Source organism: Poecilia formosa, unplaced genomic scaffold, assembly GCF_000485575.1.
Source record: "Poecilia formosa unplaced genomic scaffold, Poecilia_formosa-5.1.2 Scaffold289, whole genome shotgun sequence".
Taxonomy (NCBI): Eukaryota; Metazoa; Chordata; class Actinopteri; order Cyprinodontiformes; family Poeciliidae; genus Poecilia; species Poecilia formosa.
In genome coordinates this window covers 539,725-559,800 of record NW_006800228.1, presented here as the reverse complement: position 1 = coordinate 559,800, position 20,076 = coordinate 539,725, and the positions used below count along the sequence as shown (strand labels likewise).

The 20,076-nt window shown below is 39.8% G+C and overlaps 4 protein-coding genes across 6 annotated transcripts; all 4 read left to right on the top strand.

Annotated features, from left to right (window-relative positions):
- Window positions 1-757: 757 nt before the first annotated feature.
- LOC103151701 (cyclic nucleotide-gated cation channel-like) lies at window positions 758-7,105 on the top strand. 3 transcript variants are annotated; one of them, XM_016681685.1, is made up of 11 exons: window positions 758-951; window positions 1,218-1,307; window positions 2,182-2,283; window positions 2,466-2,657; window positions 2,748-2,858; window positions 3,240-3,346; window positions 3,492-3,979; window positions 4,061-4,339; window positions 4,761-4,859; window positions 6,291-6,668; window positions 6,819-7,105. In XM_016681685.1, exons 2-11 carry the CDS (start codon window positions 1,219-1,221, stop codon window positions 7,002-7,004), a joined length of 2,031 nt encoding a protein of 676 aa, XP_016537171.1. In that variant the 5' UTR covers window positions 758-951; window position 1,218; the 3' UTR covers window positions 7,005-7,105. The 3 variants fall into 3 exon arrangements, with proteins under 3 accessions (XP_016537171.1, XP_016537172.1, XP_016537173.1); XM_016681686.1 differs by having other exon boundaries at window positions 1,179-1,307; XM_016681687.1 differs by lacking the exon at window positions 4,761-4,859.
- A 154-nt stretch (window positions 7,106-7,259) lies between these two features.
- On the top strand, window positions 7,260-9,605 carry LOC103151715 (calnexin-like). The gene is made up of 5 exons (XM_007571907.2): window positions 7,260-7,734; window positions 7,975-8,039; window positions 8,819-8,938; window positions 9,023-9,125; window positions 9,295-9,605. The coding sequence occupies exons 2-5, from the start codon at window positions 7,977-7,979 to the stop codon at window positions 9,366-9,368; spliced, it is 360 nt and encodes a 119-aa protein (XP_007571969.1). The 5' UTR covers window positions 7,260-7,734; window positions 7,975-7,976; the 3' UTR covers window positions 9,369-9,605.
- A 1,458-nt stretch (window positions 9,606-11,063) lies between these two features.
- Window positions 11,064-15,494, top strand: LOC103151700 (fibrinogen-like protein 1). Its single transcript, XM_007571880.2, has 7 exons — window positions 11,064-11,343; window positions 12,698-12,866; window positions 12,978-13,137; window positions 13,231-13,319; window positions 13,692-13,780; window positions 14,537-14,724; window positions 14,809-15,494. The coding sequence occupies exons 1-7, from the start codon at window positions 11,194-11,196 to the stop codon at window positions 15,005-15,007; spliced, it is 1,044 nt and encodes a 347-aa protein (XP_007571942.2). The 5' UTR covers window positions 11,064-11,193; the 3' UTR covers window positions 15,008-15,494.
- A 1,013-nt stretch (window positions 15,495-16,507) lies between these two features.
- On the top strand, window positions 16,508-19,006 carry LOC103151699 (uncharacterized). The gene is made up of 3 exons (XM_007571879.2): window positions 16,508-16,753; window positions 16,973-17,686; window positions 18,874-19,006. The coding sequence occupies exons 2-3, from the start codon at window positions 17,318-17,320 to the stop codon at window positions 18,979-18,981; spliced, it is 477 nt and encodes a 158-aa protein (XP_007571941.1). The 5' UTR covers window positions 16,508-16,753; window positions 16,973-17,317; the 3' UTR covers window positions 18,982-19,006.
- Window positions 19,007-20,076: the final 1,070 nt, after the last annotated feature.

Genomic DNA, 20,076 nt, shown 5'->3' with positions numbered 1-20,076 from the left:
TGGGGAAGGCTTGTCTGTGAGGCAGTGGCTCAGAAACTGCACTGCAGAGGAGGACCTGTGCCTTGAAGGCGGAGCTAGGTTCACCTAGGTGTTTTTCACAGCTGAATGGTTGCTATGGAGATGTTTTTTCTATGAAGGAATAACATTATAACATGATGTACAGCTGAAAAAAAGATTCTACATAATTGTGGCTCTCGAAGGTTCCCTTAGCCACAATGGTTATGACTAAAGATCAAAACTGTTTGTCTTATTTTATTCATCAAACACAATCCAAAAACAACTGGTGAAAATAATCAAGGTAGTACGAACTCTGACCTTTTCATTCAACGTTGTTCTGTTCTAGAAAGCAGGATGTGTGACGTTTCCAATCGCTGGTACCCACAGATCACCGCTTCCTTCCTTTTGGTCTATTTTTCTATTATTTACAACTGAACATAATCTGCTGAGCGTTATCTTTTAACGGTCAAATTAAAGGTAGAGAAATGTTTCTCTTCCACATGGAGCGTAAATAATGTTTCCTGACAGAAATATTCAGATGTGGCCATCAAGACATTTCTCAGCTTCAGTAACCTAGAGATAACATGAAGACACAATCGCAGCCCAGAGGCCACTTCAAACAGGGTTCTTGAATTCAGATGAGTTTGGTGGTTTAAAAGGAACACACACACATGCGCTCACACACACACGCTCACACACACGCATATGTACAATTTACAATTTAAATGAAGCTTTTTCAAGTGCACCATGTGATCATCCCTTTTATTGGTTACATTTGTCCGCTTCATCCATTTCAGCCGTCCTCTGTGTATTCGTCTCTCCATTATGCTGACAGTAATGAGAAGCTTGAAAAAAGCTGCACACACAGAACCAGGTGGAAACAAATCAACTGAACATGAGGATTGATTTGGAGACTTGACACAGCAAACGTCTGGAGGACAGGGGATCCATCAGGTTAGTGAACTTGTACCATGCTACTCTCTCTTCATTTCCTGCCCACCAGCTTGTTGCTAAGCCATTTCTGCGGCAATGCCTGGTGCAGCATGACCTCATGATGACCTTCTTTTGCTGATACTTGTATGTTCTTTTGTTTTTTGTTTTTTTATGTGACTGGAAGCTTGTTTTGGACATGTTCATATGTGACCCAGTGTCTGTTTGGTGTCACGGTTGTAACACGACAGATAAAAGAGCAGAACCACGTTGTGTTTTTGTGTGAGCAGCATGACGGGTCCACTGCACGATTCCCACAGGTTGTCTGTGAAAACATGGACGGAGGAGGATAGTGATCGTGCTGAGAGCACACTCAGCAGGTACACACACACGAGGACTTTTAAAAAGATCTGTGCTTTTCATGTATTTTTAAATTAGTGTGGCTTGGTACTATGGTTAACTAAGCAACCAAAATCAACTGCTGCTGCTTGAGTTAAAGTATAATTTTACTATTTATCAAACTAATCTGAATTTACAAGTTGGGATGAACCGATACTAAAATTTGGGCTGACATCGATATCCGATATTAACATTGCTCTTATGGCCAATACCCAATACTTACTGATATTGTATGTATAAGGGCTGAAACAATTGATCAGATTAATTGTAATGATTCAATTCTTGAAATAATCATCAACTAATTTCGTAATCAATTAATCGTTAACTAGAGTGTACAGAATCCAAAAAACGGCCATTTGCTGAAAGAACAACTCACACTGGGCAGCAATTCAGTCAAAACTGTACAAAAAATAGAAAAAAATAAGTTCAAATCACTTTGAAGCTGCAGCAACAATGTTGTTGGATTGTCATTTTAACTGTATAGTAAAAATAATTAGCCAATTAGAAACAAGAAACAGGCAGCGGACCAGAGCCTAGACCTAAGTGCAACTGAGGACCCCAAGAGGCCGGCAGATGAACTACAAATTTAAGACAAAAAATGATGCAACTGAAAGCTGTTAGACATGGAGACAGGTCAATGTCTGAACCACAAAAAAATTCCCATAACAATTTTGGAATATTATTGCGGCCTGACAAGAACTTAATGGAGTTATAATGATTATAAAAAGGTAAATGGTCTGTGCTTTATCTTGTTATACAGATGAGCTCCAGTCATTTGGGAATGTGTGTTGAGTCAATGTTTCTGACAATATCCTGTGAGTTATTCCAGTATTTTCTGTGTTTCCGAATGAATAGGGGACAGTCGATATGTGACGACACTTCTTCAGAGCTGCAGCGAATGGCCGCCATCGAAAGGAATTCCCAGAGTTCCTTTCGAGGCAGAGGGGCGCTGTCCAGGTACGACTAGAATATCCATGAGTAGTACTCATTTATGTTTTCATATTGGGTGGCTGTGTAAGCAGTAGGTACCGTCTTATATTTGTTTTCTGTTTCGGAACCAATAGTCAACAGTCCAGACGTTGACTAATGTTGATCTGTAAAGACTACTTTAACAGTATTCTTGTACTTTGTGTTTGTAGAATAGTGAGTATGGTGATGACTCTGAGGGAATGGGCCCAGAAGAGTCTGGCCGAGGACACGGAGCGGCCTGATTCCTTTTTGGAGCGCTTCAGAGGCCCGGCCAACACGGACCTACAGTCCCCGCCCAGCAGATTCAGCCACACCCACACTGGTTCTGAGACAGAGAATGAAGTCCAACGCTCCCGACGCACGTAAGACGCCAAACGACCGTCCAACTTAGCCAGCTCTCAATGTGCCGACCCTGATTTGATTCACGCTGCGTTTCTGACTCTTTCTGTCAGGAGGAGGAAGTGGACGGTTGTGGTTTTATCCCCATCTGATGATGCCTACTACAACTGGCTGATAGTGATTGGAGCAGCGGTTTTTTATAACTTCACCCTATTAGTTGTGAGGTAGGGAGCTGTTTTTGTAATACATATTAAAATAGCTGCGTTACAATTGCGCAAATTAGAATTACTTAATGGAAACACACCACTGATTGGTGCTAGCGCAATGTTTTTGTGCTAGGATGAGGTGGTTTTTCAGCCTTATCGAAAATGTTTTATTGCGCAAAACTACAACGGAAACATTTTTTTTCTTGTCACGAGTAACCGGATGTTACTACTGACCGAAAAGACGAAGAAGAAGACAGGAAGTGGCAGGAGGAGGGTGACGCAGCATGTTTTTTGAGTGTTCTTTTAATGACCTATTTAGGTACGATTTTAATTGCGTTATTGTGGAAGATCTTGTTGTTTTCAGTTATGTGTATTCACTCTATCCCTGTTTTACTGAAGGGCCTGTTTTGATGAGCTTCAGATGAAAAATATTCAGGTGTGGTTAGTCCTGGACTACATCTGTGATGGAGTCTACATCCTGGATATCGCTGTTCGTCTCCACACAGGTACTCAGTTAGTAATTTGACAGAAGCAAGTCTCTCAGTGTTGCTGTCAGAATAGAAATCCTTATTCAGTGATGTAGATTTTCATTTACATTGTTTGTTTTAGTCCACATCCCTTAGCCTGGGCATTGTTTGTCTATATGTCAAGGTTTTCTAGATCAAGGCTTGTTGGTGAAGGACGTGCGTCGTCTGAGAGAAACCTACATCCGAACACTACAATGCACCCTGGACATCTGCTCCATCCTCCCCACGGACCTCCTGTACCTCATAGTCGGGATGAGCTACACGCCTCTTCTCCGGTTCAACCGCCTGCTGCGGCTCTCGCGCCTATTCGAGTTCTTTGAACGGACAGAAACGCGCACAAGCTATCCCAATGCGTTCCGCATCTGCAAGCTAGTCCTGTACATCCTGGTCATCATCCACTGGAACGCCTGTGTGTATTACAGTTTCTCCAAAGTCCTGGGTCTGGGTTCCGACTCGTGGGTATATCCCAATGCTTCCGACCCCGAGTTCGGCTCGCTGACCAGAAGCTACATATACTGTCTGTACTGGTCCACTCTGACACTCACCACCATCGGTGAGACCCCTCCGCCTGTCAGAGACGAGGAGTATCTGTTCTTGATATTTGACTTTCTGGTAAGATCGTCATCCCCAAACATGCCGTCCATTGAGTAAACCTGTCCACTGAAGACTGGTCTTTTGGTGTTTCTCTTCCAGGTTGGCGTTCTGATTTTTGCCTCCATTGTTGGCAACGTTGGATCCATGATCTCCAACATGAACGCAACGCGAGTGGGCTTTCAAACCCGTGTGGACGCCCTCAAACATTACATGCACTTTAGGCATGTCAGCAAGGTCCTGGAACAACGCGTCATTCGCTGGTTTGACTACCTCTGGACCAATCAGAAGACAATTGACGAGCAAGAAGTGCTAAGGAGCTTGCCAAACAAACTGCGAGCAGAAATCGCCATTAATGTCCACCTGGACACACTGAAGAAGGTAAACGCCACTAAACTCCTCTGACATCAGCTTATTCAAGTCTTCGATGCCTTACATTTGCATAATTAGGCATCATTTTGCTCTGTCTACAACAACAGTCTCAAACTCCAGTCGTCAAGGGCCGGTGCCCTTCAACTTTTAGATGAAACTGACTCAAATGGTAACCCATCATCAGAGCTCCGTAGCATTTGACTCCATACTAGTGAAGCAGTTTTGCTACTAAACTCATGTGTGTAGGAAAAGGGATACATCTAAAAGTTAAAGGACTCTGGCTTTTGGCTGGAGTTTGAGTCCACTGGTCTGGAATGTTCTTTAACGTTCATAAGAACGCTCATCAGAACTTGAATTTTGAATCCCATTTGTCCATAAATTGCCGTGTCTTCAATATTGTCTGTTTCTGTGAATGTGTGCGTGGATCCAGGTGCGTATTTTCCAGGACTGCGAGGCAGGTCTCCTCATAGAGTTGGTGTTAAAACTTCGACCCCAGGTGTTCAGTCCTGGTGACTACATCTGCAGAAAGGTGGTACTTCCTCTGAAGATGTTATTATTTGTTGATCTTGGAAGAATTGCTAATATCTGTTGAACTGTAATGGTTGACAGAATTGCCAAAACACACTAAAACAGTCCAGTTATTTTACAACATGGGATTCTAATACCACTTCTTTGTATCCTAGCGTTGCTAGCTCCTTCTCGTGAACAACATGTCTGCTACATAAATAACAGAAAAATATTTCTACCGTATTTTCTGGTCAATAAGTCACTCTTTTCTCATAGCATCTTCAAGTTGTTACTTATAGCCTAGAAAATATGGTACATTGTTTTCTAGTGGCGAACATAACACCATACCTATTTACAAAATGCTCCTGTAACATAGACATGGGCAAATATTGGATTTTTACAGTATGATAACACACTTTAATGTTTCAGATAACTATATAAATTTTAATATTATATTATTTCATTTGTTAAGAGAAATAGTTAAGTCAAGTATATTTCTATAACACATTTCAGCGACAAGGCAGTTGAAAGTGCTTTAAATCATAAAAACATCGTACAGTCATCAATTATGAAATAAGCAAAAAACATTATATTTTGTCAAATGCCGTCATCAAATATGTTGATCAATGTTCCTGTTACTGCTAATCAAAGGCAACTTTAATCAAATAGGCTTTCCAAACCCAACTGGCACGGTTTTTAAGTTTTTTTCTTCATTTATTTTTTTTTAGATAGAAAAATACATTATTTTACAATACATCTTTAAGATGACACATTATTTTAGAGAAATAACACATTATTTTATAGATGTAAACCAACAGCATGGAATTTTTTTTCTCTATTTGGTGCTGGTTGGTTTTGATGTGTTGGTGTGAGTCAGATTTCTGCCGCTGAGCGTTTTCACCTTTAAACTCAAAATGAGTTTGAAGATATCAAATCAAATCAAATTTTATTTGTATAGCACATTTCAGCAGCAAGGCATTTCAAAGTGCTTTACATAATTAAAATAAAAACAGCATGTGACATTAAATAAACAATGAGAAAGAGAGAGATTTTAAGAAAAAGAAACAGTGAGAAAGAGAAATAAAAAGAAATTAAAGTAAAGATAAAGAGATTTAAAAAAAATTAAATAAAATAAAAAATAAAAACATTATCCATATGAGGACTTGCCCTTATGGGGTCTCCTCCAAAATAAGAGGCTCTACAAGCCTTTCCTTCTGTAGGACTTTAGTCAAACTGCCATTTGATATGCATTTCTTCTCATCAGAATTTTTTTGTAGGTTTTAACTTTTATTTGTTCCAACTCAGTTATGTTTGTGTTGTGGATAAAAATTATAGCTGGGAGTAGTTTGTGTCTTAATTATTAGTGATTGTTTTTAAGCATTTCTCCTTTCTTTTGCAACTATAAAATGGCTTACAGAGGAGCCCACGAGAAATTGTCTCTGCTTTTTCCAAGGGCGATGTGGGTAAGGAGATGTACATCATCAAAGAGGGCCACCTGGCGGTGGTGGGGGACGACGGAGTCACCCAGTTCGCTGTGCTGACCGCAGGAAGCTGCTTCGGAGAAATCAGCATCCTGAACATCAGTGGCAGCAAGATGGGGAACAGGCGCACCGCTAACATAAGGAGCCTGGGCTACTCTGACCTGTTCTGCCTCTCCAAACAAGACCTGATGGAGGCCCTGCAGGAGTTCCCCCACGCCAGGGCGCAGCTGGAGCAGCGGGGGCGGGACATCCTGCAGAAGGAGGGGCTTTTGGAGGAAGTAAACGTGTCAGCTGGAGAAGAGCTGGAGGTGAAGATGGAGAGGCTGGAAACCAGTCTGGACCGTCTGCAGGTCAGTGTAGCGGCTTTTTATGAAACTTTATCAGTTTTTTTAATTTTATTGTTTTTCTAATTTCCATGATGTTTTTTTTTTAATTTTTTTTAATTAAAACAAGTCTGATTCCTGAAAGCCTGTCAATAACTGGTGATGAATTATTTTCAGACGTGTTTGGCGCGCCTGCAGAGCGAGTTCAACTCGTCCCAGCTCCGGCTGAAAAAGAGACTCACGGCCCTCGAGCACAACATCACCACGGCAACCACCGGTAGCGGCTTCCTGTCGGACGCCGATGGCAGCGAGAGCGTCTCCGGCTGCGACTTCGTACGAAGCGAAATCAACATCCGGCTCTGAGGACTCACCTCACGCAGCTGTCAGCAAATACTGTTATTTTTTTATTTTATTTTATTTTCTGTAATTCAAGACGTAGACTCAAAATAAAGTAAATCCCAACTCGGAGCACAATTTTCGGATTTTTATTTGCTGAAAACAAACACAAATGCGCCCAGCGTCCTTTCATTTAAGCTTATTTTTTTCTGTATGACATAAAATACTTTGTGTTTGTAAAGTGGAAGGGATATTGGGTATAAAAACTTCTTATTCTTTTTTTTAACCAAACTTCTACCTTTCCTGATTAGACCATCTTCCAGATAAAAAAAATTACAAATGTAAACTAACATACAGCATAAATAGATCTTTATAAAGTATTGAGTAGAAATAAAATCCCATCATGCTTTGAGTTAGAACTACGAATAAATACTTTAGTTAATAGGAATCTTTCTTTCTTTTTTGTTTTATTTTGTCTTTTGTATTTGTCCTAATTATGACATTATTACCTTAAGAATCTCACATAAACTTTGTATATAATTTAAGATCATAACTTAATCTGTTTCAGATTAAGTAGAAAAGAAGGCTGTGTGAAAGTGTGTGTTAAGGACACTGATACCTGTGTAATGTGGTAACTCTGTAACTGGAGTCAATGTTAGCAAGCAAGTGGCTTCTGATCAAAGTCCAACAGCACAAGTCTGCAAGGTATATGAGGAAGTGACTTCAGGAGACAGAGAACACTCTCCAGGTTGAAAAGGTAAAATAATTCATTTGCTGTTTGTTCTACTCACTTTTTCAACCTGCTTCCAATCCAACATGCTGCTGTTCTATACAGTGAGGTTTGTTTTCTTGCTAGCTGAATCATTCTGCAGAGAAAAGCTTCAGTTTGGATCTCTTAGTTTGGCCTCATGTACACACACATGCAGGCAGATTTTCTCAGTGCTTTGAAATAACTGTTTTCACCCCATTTTTATGTTTTTTTTGTTGGTGTTTTTAGCAATGCAGAGAATAACTCTGGTGCTGGGTATGATGCTGGTGTCTGCAGTGTCTGCTGCAGGGCAGGTAAGAGTTTAGCTTGGTGTGTGCATTCATTTTCTTTTCATTTGCATCAGTAAAATCACCAACTATAAGCAGACACATTCAAACCTGGGCAGAGTAGCCAGAAATTATACTCAAGTCAAAGCAGAGCTAAGGAAGTGGGTATTTGTATGTGGTCATTAGTTAATTTAGTCCCTGTGTTGTCTTGTCAAGTAACGATCTTCAATTTATTCTATTGTAATTCAGTGTGATAGATCAATGCAAAGTCGTGAATAATTGTGAAATCTAATGAAAATGATTCATAGTTTTCAGCTTATTTTGGGCTAAAAGTTAGAGCTTACAGGGGCAGTAGCCCAGGGCACCAATTCTTGTGGGGTGGGCCACAAAATTTATGATTTTTTTTATGGATGCATGTTTTGAAAACATTGTACTTTATGTAATAGTCACAGGTCCGCATCAGTTGAGTTGTAATAATATTCTGCGATTTTTAAGACTATAGACAACACTCCAGTAGTTGAAAATTATGAAGGTTTTTTGTTGTTGTTTTTTTAAGGGACAACATGAGGCTACTGGCCAAGTGACATATTAAACTTACCATAATCAGTTGGTATAATCGGCTCAGACCTGGTTTATTTATAGAACTACCTATTAATTTTCTATTGAAAATTGCATTAGGGAAGTAAAGTTTCTTTAGTGGAAAGGACACCAAGACGCGGTTTCCAGCCCATGGGCCTACATAGTTGTAAATCCGGCCCTGCATATATATATGTAATCAACACTGTATTCGTCCATCTATGTTGCAGCCTGGTTTCTTAGAGTCCATCATGCTGTCCATCCAGCAGCGTCCCTGGCTCATGGGTGTCTACGTCTTCGTCGTTGGACTTCCCCTCGTTCTCTTCGTCAGCTTCGTGTGCCCTGACAAGGTACTTTGTGTCCACATTGTTGTATTCTGTGGGTATGTAGGACAGCTGCAAACCTTGGAACTGTGTGTGGTGTTTTAAATGTAGAGGTTCGGCCCACCAGACCAACCGTATTACTACAAGAAAACGGATGATGTCCAACCAGACGACCTTGAGGTCTCCCCACGGAGAAAATCGGCAAAAACCAAAAGTAACAAAGTCTCTCTGTTTTTTTAAATCGCATTTGTCAAAGTTCCCAAGCTGAAACAAGCTTGACAATTATTAGCTTTTATTAAGGTGTAGTTATTTATGATTATTTAAGCTGAAAATGCATTCACCACCTGAGAAAACAAACATTTTGTGTGTGTCTGTTTGCGTAGGATCCCAGATCAGTGAACAGAGCTCCGCAGAGGAAACAACATCAACTCACAAGAGATTGCTGAGCAAGCAGTAATACTCTCAGTGTGACTAACCTTACTGTTATTATAAAACTGCTGCTGGGGCTGGAGCGGTGCAGTCAGGACTCAGTCATGTATATCTGGAACTTCTGACTGTGATGTGGACAAATCAGAAGCAGCTCTGATCCTCTGATACTGATTCCCAAAGGATGTGAATAGATCTGCAACTTACATTTATTTTAGTAATTGATTAAACTGTTGATTGTTCTGATGATTAGCTGGTTATTCTGACGATTAACCGATTAATCGCATAAAAAATTGGCATATTTTGCTGATTTTTCTTTTTTTTTTATTTTACACAATATTAAGAATACATGAAAAATGCAAATAAACAAACAATGCAATTCCTTTTTCTAAATAAGAAAATAAACATTTTATTGCCTACAATGCAACAACTGCATTCTTTTAGAGAACGAATTATAATTTGTAGTTAAAAAAAAACAAACTTCTAAAATCAACATGTGAAAAGCTCAGCCCTTTCTGCTCAACTTAACATCAATGTATTATTAAGCTAATCTGTTGACTATTTTTAGGCTAACAGAGTAGTAACTGAACAGCAATCGGAGCTAACTGTTTATTTGAACAGTTTTGACTCGATTACTGCCCTGAGTGTGTTGTTCTTTCAGGCAATGGCTTTTTATTGAGACCATATTTAGTTAGTGCGTAGTTAGCGATGAATTGATTACTAAACTTGTTGATGATCATTTCAATAATTGATGAATCACAATTAATCCAATTAATTGTTTCAGCACTAGACGTGATGACGATGTATACCATCTGATGGTTAATCTGAATAATATTCAGCATGCTGTTTTTCCTCATTTAAATGTAAATTAAAAACAGATAAATGTGAGTTTTCAAAATTAATTATGCATTTACATATTTTATTTTATCTTTGGCGAGATAAACATCTAATTTTCTGTCAGAAACATATGTGTTGGTTGGGTAAAAATACATTTATACAGTATAATTTGGAGGTTAATAGCAATTTTTCAACGACAAATTTAGATTCTCTGTCTAAATTCACCTTCAGTATTCATTACAGTGTTTCAGTTTATGGTAATATTCTTCATCAATTATAAAAGAAGCCAAGATGCTTTCTGTATCGGATACTAAATTCTATTTTTCTATTGTGTCAAATACTTGTTTCATGCAATAAAATGATAATTATTTTCAAAATCATTCATTGTTTTTTCTGTTTTTTTCATTCTTTACTAATATTCTCTCTTTTTGCCTCACCGTTCAGATGCTGCTATAATAATAAAAAAGATTACCTTTTCATTTGATATGATTGGCAGCGTATTAAATGCTTCTTTTCCGCACCGTATTTATAAAACGAGGCTGTCTCACTGCAATCAGTCACAGAACAATTATGCAACCAAATAATGGAGGAAAATGGCCTCCTTCTGTCCTCTATCCTCCTACAAACGCTGACCTTCAGTTGCATTTAGCCACTCCAAACCATTATTTCAAATGGCACAAAGCTGCTAATCAGAAAGACGATGACCACTCAAGTCTCTCAACGACACTCACAGAGGATGGGGTAGATGGGAGCCACGGTGCGGAAGAATCAAAGATTCACGGTACGACTGCTACCAAGCAACACTAAGTTTGTTTTTAACAACAAGTTTAATATTAGAAACTTGTTTTGTAACGTGAAGTTGGTCTTGGCAGGTTCTGGGCACATCTGTTCTGAGCCGTGCCTGAACATTTGGTGTATTTTATCACCGTGGAAAATCAGGCATTTCTCCAGGTGCTCCTCCTTTGTTTTGACTCAGCTGTAGGAAGATTTTTCCATTCTCCAAGGCAAGAATCAAACAGATGAGCCCAAACTGTTTGAAGAATCAGTCTGCTTTACTGACTTCTTTCTTGGTTGTGCTGCAATTTTTCAACAAGAGGAGGAAGAGAAGCCCCAACATGGCCCTGCTAACAGGACTGATGATGCTGGCAGCTTGCACCCCGTTTGTCAAGGTGAATACTTTGAATAATCAGAATGCTGTTCTGGGGTGTTCTGTAATTGTGCTTTTTAAAATTTGTGTATCCCTTGAATGTTTCATATTTTGTCACAATGCAGCCAAAAAGGATCTGTTCATCTGTTCTCACTTCACTTACAGCTGAAAGGTATTGTATTTCATGGTGTGTCTACCACAGACATTTTGGCTGCTTATTCAGGCTGTAAAAGATAGCCAGACCTTCAGATAATAACAGGAAGGCTGAACATATTATAGTTTTTCTTTTAGTTTTTAATTTATTCTCTCTATATTAACTCAGAGTTAACATAGAACTTCACATTTTCTAAAATATATACAAAGACGAAGACCCGTTTTGGGTTTGGTGCTTCTAACTGAGGTAATCACTAATAGGTAGCCTAGCTTCTCTATCAACTCAAAAGCATTAACATGTCTACTCTGTCATTATTTTGACTATTGTTGTATGATAGTAATACACTGTTTCACATGAGAGAAACAAATAAGAGTCTATTTTTATGGCTTCATAAATTATTGTTTTCCAAGAAACGGGAGCTAAACTTGGCATCAGTGTGTCAAAGCCTTACAGAAACATGAGATTGAAAATTTGTCCCAAAATTTCCACATTTTCAAAGCTGCATGTATACAACGTTTATGGAAAAAGTATGTTTTTTACATATTGGTTCAAACTATTACAATGTCGTATAATGATGTGGCAATGTAATATGAAACAGATAATCATCTTCTCCCATGTGCTGCTATTGCCGTCTGGAAAAAAACACCGTCCCGACAGAAACAACCAATCAGAACCAGGAGGTGTGTCTTAATGCTGTCAATCAACCTCATGAATGTGCTCCTAAAAATGCTAATGGAAGAGAAACAAAACTCACTGTTACCCAAAATCCGTTTATCCGCCATTATCAGAGGCCATGCTAGCTAGCCTTAGCATTCACGAGAGGCTCCGCTGATGAAGAGAAGCTGTACTGTATAGCAGACTGCAAGAGGAAGGCATGTGTAGGGGAAGGAAGCACATACATGGGCATGATTGACAGCGCTAAGACCTGCCTCCTGGCTCTGACTGGTTGCTTCTGATAGTACTGGGACAAGGCACAGGATTACCTGCCTCATACTGTACTGTCACGACACAGTGACATTTTTATATATTTCTTACAAAAGCTGACATTTCTGCAGACTTAGTCGTCTATTTTAAAGGCTACATAATTTCAGTGTGTTTTATTTTCTACATATTTTCTACATTTTGCTTTCCAACAGGCATATTTGAAACCAAATGAGATAATGGAAGGGAATAGATGTGAACATCTCAGGGACGACACATATGTGTGTATGTGTCTGTGTAGGCGTCAGACGGCTGCGGCGGGGAGCTGGCTCAGTTGCGGCAGCAGGAGCAGCTTTTGAAGAGACAGCTTCAGAAACAGGAGCTCCTCCTACGCAGCTTACAGCTGATGACCCAACAGGGCAACAGCAATGATGCTGGAGCTGACCAGGTCCAGGACACCCAGCATGCAGGTCAGCGCCCACTGCCTCGCACCCTCAGGAAGCCCTGTGAAAACCATGCTGAAACTGTATTTGATCATGCCGTCTGTTGGATAAACGGACTTGTGTAAATCTGTGTGTCAGACTGCTCCCAGGTCTATAGTTCTGGATTCCAATCCAGCGGTCTGTATCGGATCAGGCCTAGCGGAAGCCCTTCAGCGGTCAAAGTCTACTGTGATATGACTGAAGGAGGAGGATGGACTGTCCTGCAGAGACGGGTCAATGGCACAGAGGCATTTAACAGGTGTGTCTGCAGCATGCTGTATCATAGGCATTGGTACAAACTCAACTATCTGTGTAAAAAAAATAAGAATCTCCTCAACTATCAATCCATCAGGTCATGGATAGAGTATAAGGACGGTTTTGGAGACCTGAATGCAGAATTTTGGCTTGGAAACGACAACGTGCATTTTCTCACAACACAAGGTTAGTACTGTTTTGCTTTGTAGACTAAAAACTAACACATGCAAATGCTGTTTTAAGTGTCCACTTTGTGGAAAAAGCCATGTGTAGCCTTTTCTGTAGCCTTTGTTTGTCTGCTGCCATCAAGTGGTCAAAAATAACAACTATTAGTGCTTTGGAGAACACTTGTGTTGTCCAGAAATGTCATCTGCTCAGCCACTTTCTCATCGATGGCCACAAAATTCTCGCAGGGTTGCTGGTGTCTACCTCTGGTGGTCTTGCTGGTATTCCAACACCAGGACATTGATATATCAGCACAACAGCGCTTACATTTCTACAGGTCACATTGTATGCTGCATAAACTTATCCTTTTCCTTGTGGCTCCTTCTTTTGCAGGGAATTATTCAGTGAAGATCAACTTGGAAGACTTTGATGGCCACCAGCGCTATGCTGAGTACAAGAACTTCCAAGTAGCAAATGAAAAGGTCCAAGTCCTAAAAGTTGATGGAATACATTATGTGTAGCACTGTGTAGTTGTTTGAAGATTAAAAGGAAATATGTCTTTAAAGAAAAACATATTAAGTAACATTATATCTTAATTTCAACCCTATCGCAGCAGGAAATCTGTAAAAACAAGTAAAAATATTAGATTAGCTAGTTAGATAGATAGTTTGTTTCTTAATTGGAGTTTTAAGATGCTTCTTAAAACTCCAACTTTAAGAAACATCATAGTGGATTTATGCAAAGCTCATTGTATCTAGTCGTAACCATTGTCACAATTGCATTGGAAGGTTATTTGCAGAGAATAACCTACCTTTTTTTCCACGAGAAATAAAGGTAGGAGTTGGTGCTCTAACTATGATCTGTCAGTGTGACTGGGAAAGAATACGCAAAAAAATTTAAGGTCAGGTATGCAGTACATTTTACACAGCAGGATCATTATTGGTGCATTGCTTCCTACCTGAGTGTCCTGTTTAAAAGAAACATTGACTTTTGTAGAAATACACACCTACCTCAAATGTGACATCTTAAAGGTTTTCGTTGACAATACAAAGTTTTAAAGACTGGAAGTAAAAGAAATCCATTTCAATCTTGGATCTCTGGATGTTGGCAACTAAATTAGATTTATTCAGTGTGAAAATACTAAGAGTCAAGAGTTATTAACGTTATTCATTTAAAAAACCATCCCGAACTCTGTCTTTAACCTCATGCAAGTCGTTATTTTTTATTTCCGTAAGTAGGAGCACTACCGCCTTTCCTTTGGAGACTATGTTGGTACCGCTGGAGATGCTTTGACTGGAAGCTATCAGGTTCCTGAGGTCAAATGGGCCAGTCACCAGGGCATGAAATTCAGCACCTACGACCAGGACAATGACAACTACAAGGGGAACTGCGCTCAGGAAGACAAAGGGGGCTGGTGGTTCAATAAGTACGAGCCCAAACAAAAATCCACACTTATGTCTTCCAGTGACATTAACAAATACATGCTCTGTTCGACTGGTATTTTCCGTAGATGCCACTCGGCCAATCTCAATGGCGTGTACTATCCCAACGGACACTACAGTGCTTCCACGGATGACGGTGTGGTCTGGTATCCTTGGAGAGGGTGGTGGTACTCGCTGAAGACCAGCATCATGAAGCTGCGACCTGTAGACCACAAAACCCATCTCACTAATGACCAGGTGGCAGTTTCTCTCAAGCCACCTTCCTAGGTTATGCTTGCTTTGACAAATGATGAACAAATGGAACAAAAATACTTTGCAATCACCCATATCTTTGTGGTACTTACAACTGCATTGACCATCTCCTCATAATATATAAGAATCCTGTTTTGTGTCGGGGCAAAGCTGAGTTGCATACACAATACGGAGTAAACAAAGGAACAAAATTGAGAACGTGTGAAAGTTTTAGTCAGTTCTACAGACTTGAATGTTGTAAGAGGAAGTTGCATCCAGCTGTCTGGTTTGAAGGCATAAGAGGAAGTCTGATGTCAGCGTTATTGAGAAGTCATGAAACATTGGATTGACATGTTATTGACATATTATCACACAGCTGCAACTGACTGAACACGTGTATTTTATCTGAACAATGGAGTGACATGACCTTTCAAAACTACCCTGTCAAGCATTGTGCTGATTCAAAATTAATCATCAAATGTGCTTGCAAATAAATCCATTGCTTTTATTGAAGGACAGGGTGGTATGTTGTCTTACTTTTGATTCTTTTCACAACTTGAAACAACGCATTGCTAGGCTATGGAGAATTTAATGTGGTCCATGTTCCAGTAGTGTAACATGTGACTTTGTGATCACATTAGCAGGGGACAGATTCCAAAGTGAAACATAAGCATAAGTCCATCTGATTTCCAGTTATTTTCAACTTATTTCTAAACCCATCTTGTAGTTTGTTGTTACTTCTAGGAAGCAAATCTTATCTTGGGTTGGTCTATAGACGTGGATGTTTGTGATTACTCCTAGGGTATAAATAACTAGAATAGAAAATGCAAAATACAATAAAACAACTTTTACTCATGTCCGATTATGCTGTGTAACATAATAAAACTCACCTCCTATCTCTAATTACCATACTAATATAGCACTTTTGTAGTCTAAATTACTACATAGTCTAGATTTAAAGTAAAAGTTTTTCATTTTAAACGTCTAAAATCAAACATAATGTCATGCACAAAAGGACTGTGTGTATGTCCATGCCCAATATGGCAGATTATTCTGCACAGATAGATTTAATAGGATATTCAGAATGTTTATTCCAGAAAGGAAGAATGTACTTGTGAATATCTGGAAATGCAGACCTAATACTCCTAAATCAGTGACCTTTATTTATTTATTTTTTTACACATGCATGTCTTCCAGCCTGTTCATAAAAAGGAAGTGCAGTTCTTTTTGCTCAATAAAACACTTTAAATATTCTAAGAAAGTAATATCCATGTTAAGATCTAATCTAGATATAGCTGAAATATGATGTACCATCGCTCAGTGTGAAAATATTAACTGCTGTTGACGCTGAATGGCGCCTTTGTTGTGAACGGCTGTCTGAGACAAGAATCTGTCGTCACACAAGCAAGCCACGAGCCTTTATCTTTTGGTACGCTTGATTAAATGATACGGGAAGCCGTTTTACTGGGCCGCGCTTCTGCCAGTGAATAGGTTGCTGTGTTCAGGCTTGAACTCCCCGCCCTTTCAAACCGTACGGAGGTTAAAAACGGGCGAGACGTCAGCGTTTAACGCCAACGCTCATTGGCTGACACCGCTTCACGTTGAGAGAGATTGTCAGTCAGCTGGAGGTTTAAGGAGAATAACAGTTACTTGTTTTTGTCTGGCGGCCCTTGACGAAATAGTGGTAATGCTTATAAGCTTGCTCAGCCCATTGAAACGACTTGGGATAGCTGTTCGGAAAACAGGATTGTAAGGTTCTTGTCGGAAACTCTTCAGCGCGAGGTGAGTAAGCTAACCTTAGCTGATGTTGAACTGATTACTACGCGAGCAAGCTAGTAGGCTACCTTCCGTCATTGTGTTTGCTAGTCAATTGCACACCTTTTTTTTTGTATATTTAAGAGCAACAATATTGCCCTCCATTGTTATTTTTCAGGTAAATTTCTTTCTAGTTCAGTTTAGTTAGCAGTCGCTCAGCGTCTCTTCCGCCTCTTTGTCTCCAAGGTGACGACTTTTATCACTCCATCCATCATCTCATCACCCTGGGTCTTTCTGTCTGTTCTCCGGGAGACTGCTACCAAAACCTTAGACAAGCGCGGTGCGTTTCCTGTCTGGAGTGTTGTCGCAGGCGGAGCTCAGTGCCTGTTGCCACCGGGTGGCCCGATGCTAGCAGCGGGGAAGACATAGCGGCGCGGCTCGAGGAGGAGATGTCAGAGCGGGGATGCCTCTTCTTGGAGACAGTGCTGTAGTCGATGGAATACCGGAGTGCACACCCTACACCTGCCGCTGGCACTTGCGGAGTTGCAGCCTAACAAGCAGTGACAGATATATGGATGGTGAGGTCGCAGCATGCCCACCCCCTCAACTACCACTACGCCGCTGGCTGGAGGGAGCAGCAGCCGCCGCAGTAGCAGCAGCTCTGGAGGAGAAGAGGAGCCCATGTCTGCCAGTCCCGACTCCACCGGCGGCTCCTCTTTCCGGGTCGTCCCGGCTTTCTGCCTGGGCGTGGTGGCGGCTGTTGCGTTTCAGCTGGCCTGGGGAGGCCTGACTCTCACCTCTGTCCTGCTGAAGCTCTTCATCTACGTCTCATTCGCCTTACTGTGCTTCCTGGCCGGGAGCTTCGTGCTGCTGGTCAGGAAGAGCCCTCTGAAAGTCAGCTGCTTTGACCGAAACAGGAGGCAGTCAGCTGCTCGTCTGGAGTTCTTCAACAGGCTGATGGTAGGAAGATTACTCTTTCGAATAACATGTATGTATATAAATATCTTCATAGAGAACACATTTTAGTACATCTAAGAATGGAGAAAAAAATAAAACACTTAGCCAGTAGCGGTGCTTACATGACTGGTTCCCTCCTACCCAGATAAGAAACAAACAAAATAAACATGTTTAGTTTGTAGCTTAAGAATTAAACATATATCGATCATTTTTACCAATGACATGGGTCAAAATTGTAAAGACTAAAACATTTTCTTCTGCAAATGCTAAAATTTAAAACTATATATTGATCTATCTGTCTATCTGTGTGTATGTAGTTCAACAATAAACTAAACGTACAGTCATTTAAATTAAACAAGTGAATAATAAAAAAAAATTGTGGCAAAGAGATTTTTGCACAACTTTAAAAGAAAGGCATACATTATTCAAACTATTTCGAGCTCAACAACAATTTTCAGACAATATATTAGATTCAGTCCATCTTCAGCAATAAGAACAGGGTTAAGTTTCTGTCTCTTTGAAACACCTGCTGCACATTTTCAAAAGTTGAATAAATGAATTAAAATCAGATTTGGTCTGTTTCAGAGCAAAATATCAGTGGATAGATGTTGACTTGTTTACTACAAAATTAAAGACAAAGTAACCCTGTTACTAAACGATGACTACATTTTGTTGTTCCTAAATTTTTTCCATTCTAATTTGTAATAATTTAAATCTGATAATCTCCATCTACACCAACCCCCTTTATTATGTTATTTGCATGCTCTTAGTTTTATTCTAATCTCACTCTGTATTTCTATCTTCTCATGTTTTCTCTTTGTTCTTGCATTAAAAAAAATCTTGATCTATAATTAATGCATTCATGCCATCTTGCTTAATTTCCACTGTGCACAAAGTAAATGACTGCCCATCCCTTCAGAAAAACAATGCTGCGTTTGCAGCTGGCTGCTGGCCTGTCTTTCAGCCGTGTTATTTTCTGCTGTGTGCCGATGACTTATTGACGTTGACGATGGAGGGAGATTGGCGCAGACATCTGTCTTGTTGACATGTTGCGTCAGCTCTGACAGATTGCTTATCAGGGATACAGTTCTCCTCTTTTAGTTGTATTAAAATGCTAACTGCTAATCACTCCTGCTTTCCCGAATGCGAGGTTGAAAATGAAGTGACCTGGTGCTCTGGTTGTCCCTCAGGGTCGGTTTTCGGTGCCTGCTCAGGAGTCCGTCCTGAGCAGAAGAGTGGTGGTGTCACACAACGTGGACAAAGCCCTGAAAGAAGGTAATTCATCAGAGATGCTTTGACGTATAAAAAACGTGAGCGAGCCGTACAAGTTTTACTGTTTTTTGGGTGAAAACGTCCTGCCTTGAGTTGAGGAGTGATTTTTCCAGTTTTTGTGAAGCTTTGCTTTGTCAATACTGAATTCAGATGTTTCAGATTTCTCTTTATGTGCTGTAAATGTAGAATATCAAACTGTGTATTTTTAATAATCCAGGCACAATGTGTCCACACATCCTTAACAAATCTTAAATTCATGTATATATGGGTTGGTTTCTAATGTAAAGGCCTTAAAATGTCTTAAATCCATTAAAAAAGTAAATATGCTTTTCCCAAGTCTTACATTTTGTCTTTATTACTATTATTTATTTTATTTTACTTTTGTCCTCTCCTGGGGACTTTTCTGTCAGGCAAAAAAAAGGACATCTTCGTTGCGCTTTGTGACACGAGACCACTGATGCTACCGCTAACTAGTGCTAATACACCTTTGCTAGCTAGCAGGGGAAGTTGCAAAGAACTACCCATGATTGTTCTTTGTGACTGTCATGAGTAAGTGCAAATTTTTTGCCAGTTGTCTTGACAAAGTTTGTTCATTTCTGTTATGACACAAGTCTTAAATTTCATTCATAGTGGTCTTAAAAAGTCTTAAATATGAGGTTTTGAAATCCTGTGTCAGGATACACCTATAATTATTGAAATTAAGAACATCAATAACATTTCACCACTATTTTCAGATCTATTATGAGTCTTCACAGAGGATTTATGCTCAAATATATATATTTTTTTGTACTCTATTCAGCCTTCTTATCTCTTCAAAGTACAATTCTTGCTCGCTGTTGGCAGCCTGATTGAACCACAAACATGTCTCTAGAAAATGCAGCTTGCCTTTCAGTAAATTCTTAAATGTCTCAGATTCCTCTGAGTGAAATCTGAAACATCTTACTAATCCTGAAATTTAGTAACTGAGGTTTATTATGTTTCCAATCAGCGAGTGAAAAGCCATCACCAGTCGAGCTTAAAAATGTCTGAATCTGGTTACCAGCTCATTTCCCGACACATTTCTCTGAGAGAGACTTGATACAGAGATTAGAATCTTTTTGTGCCACGTAGAGCAAATTAGG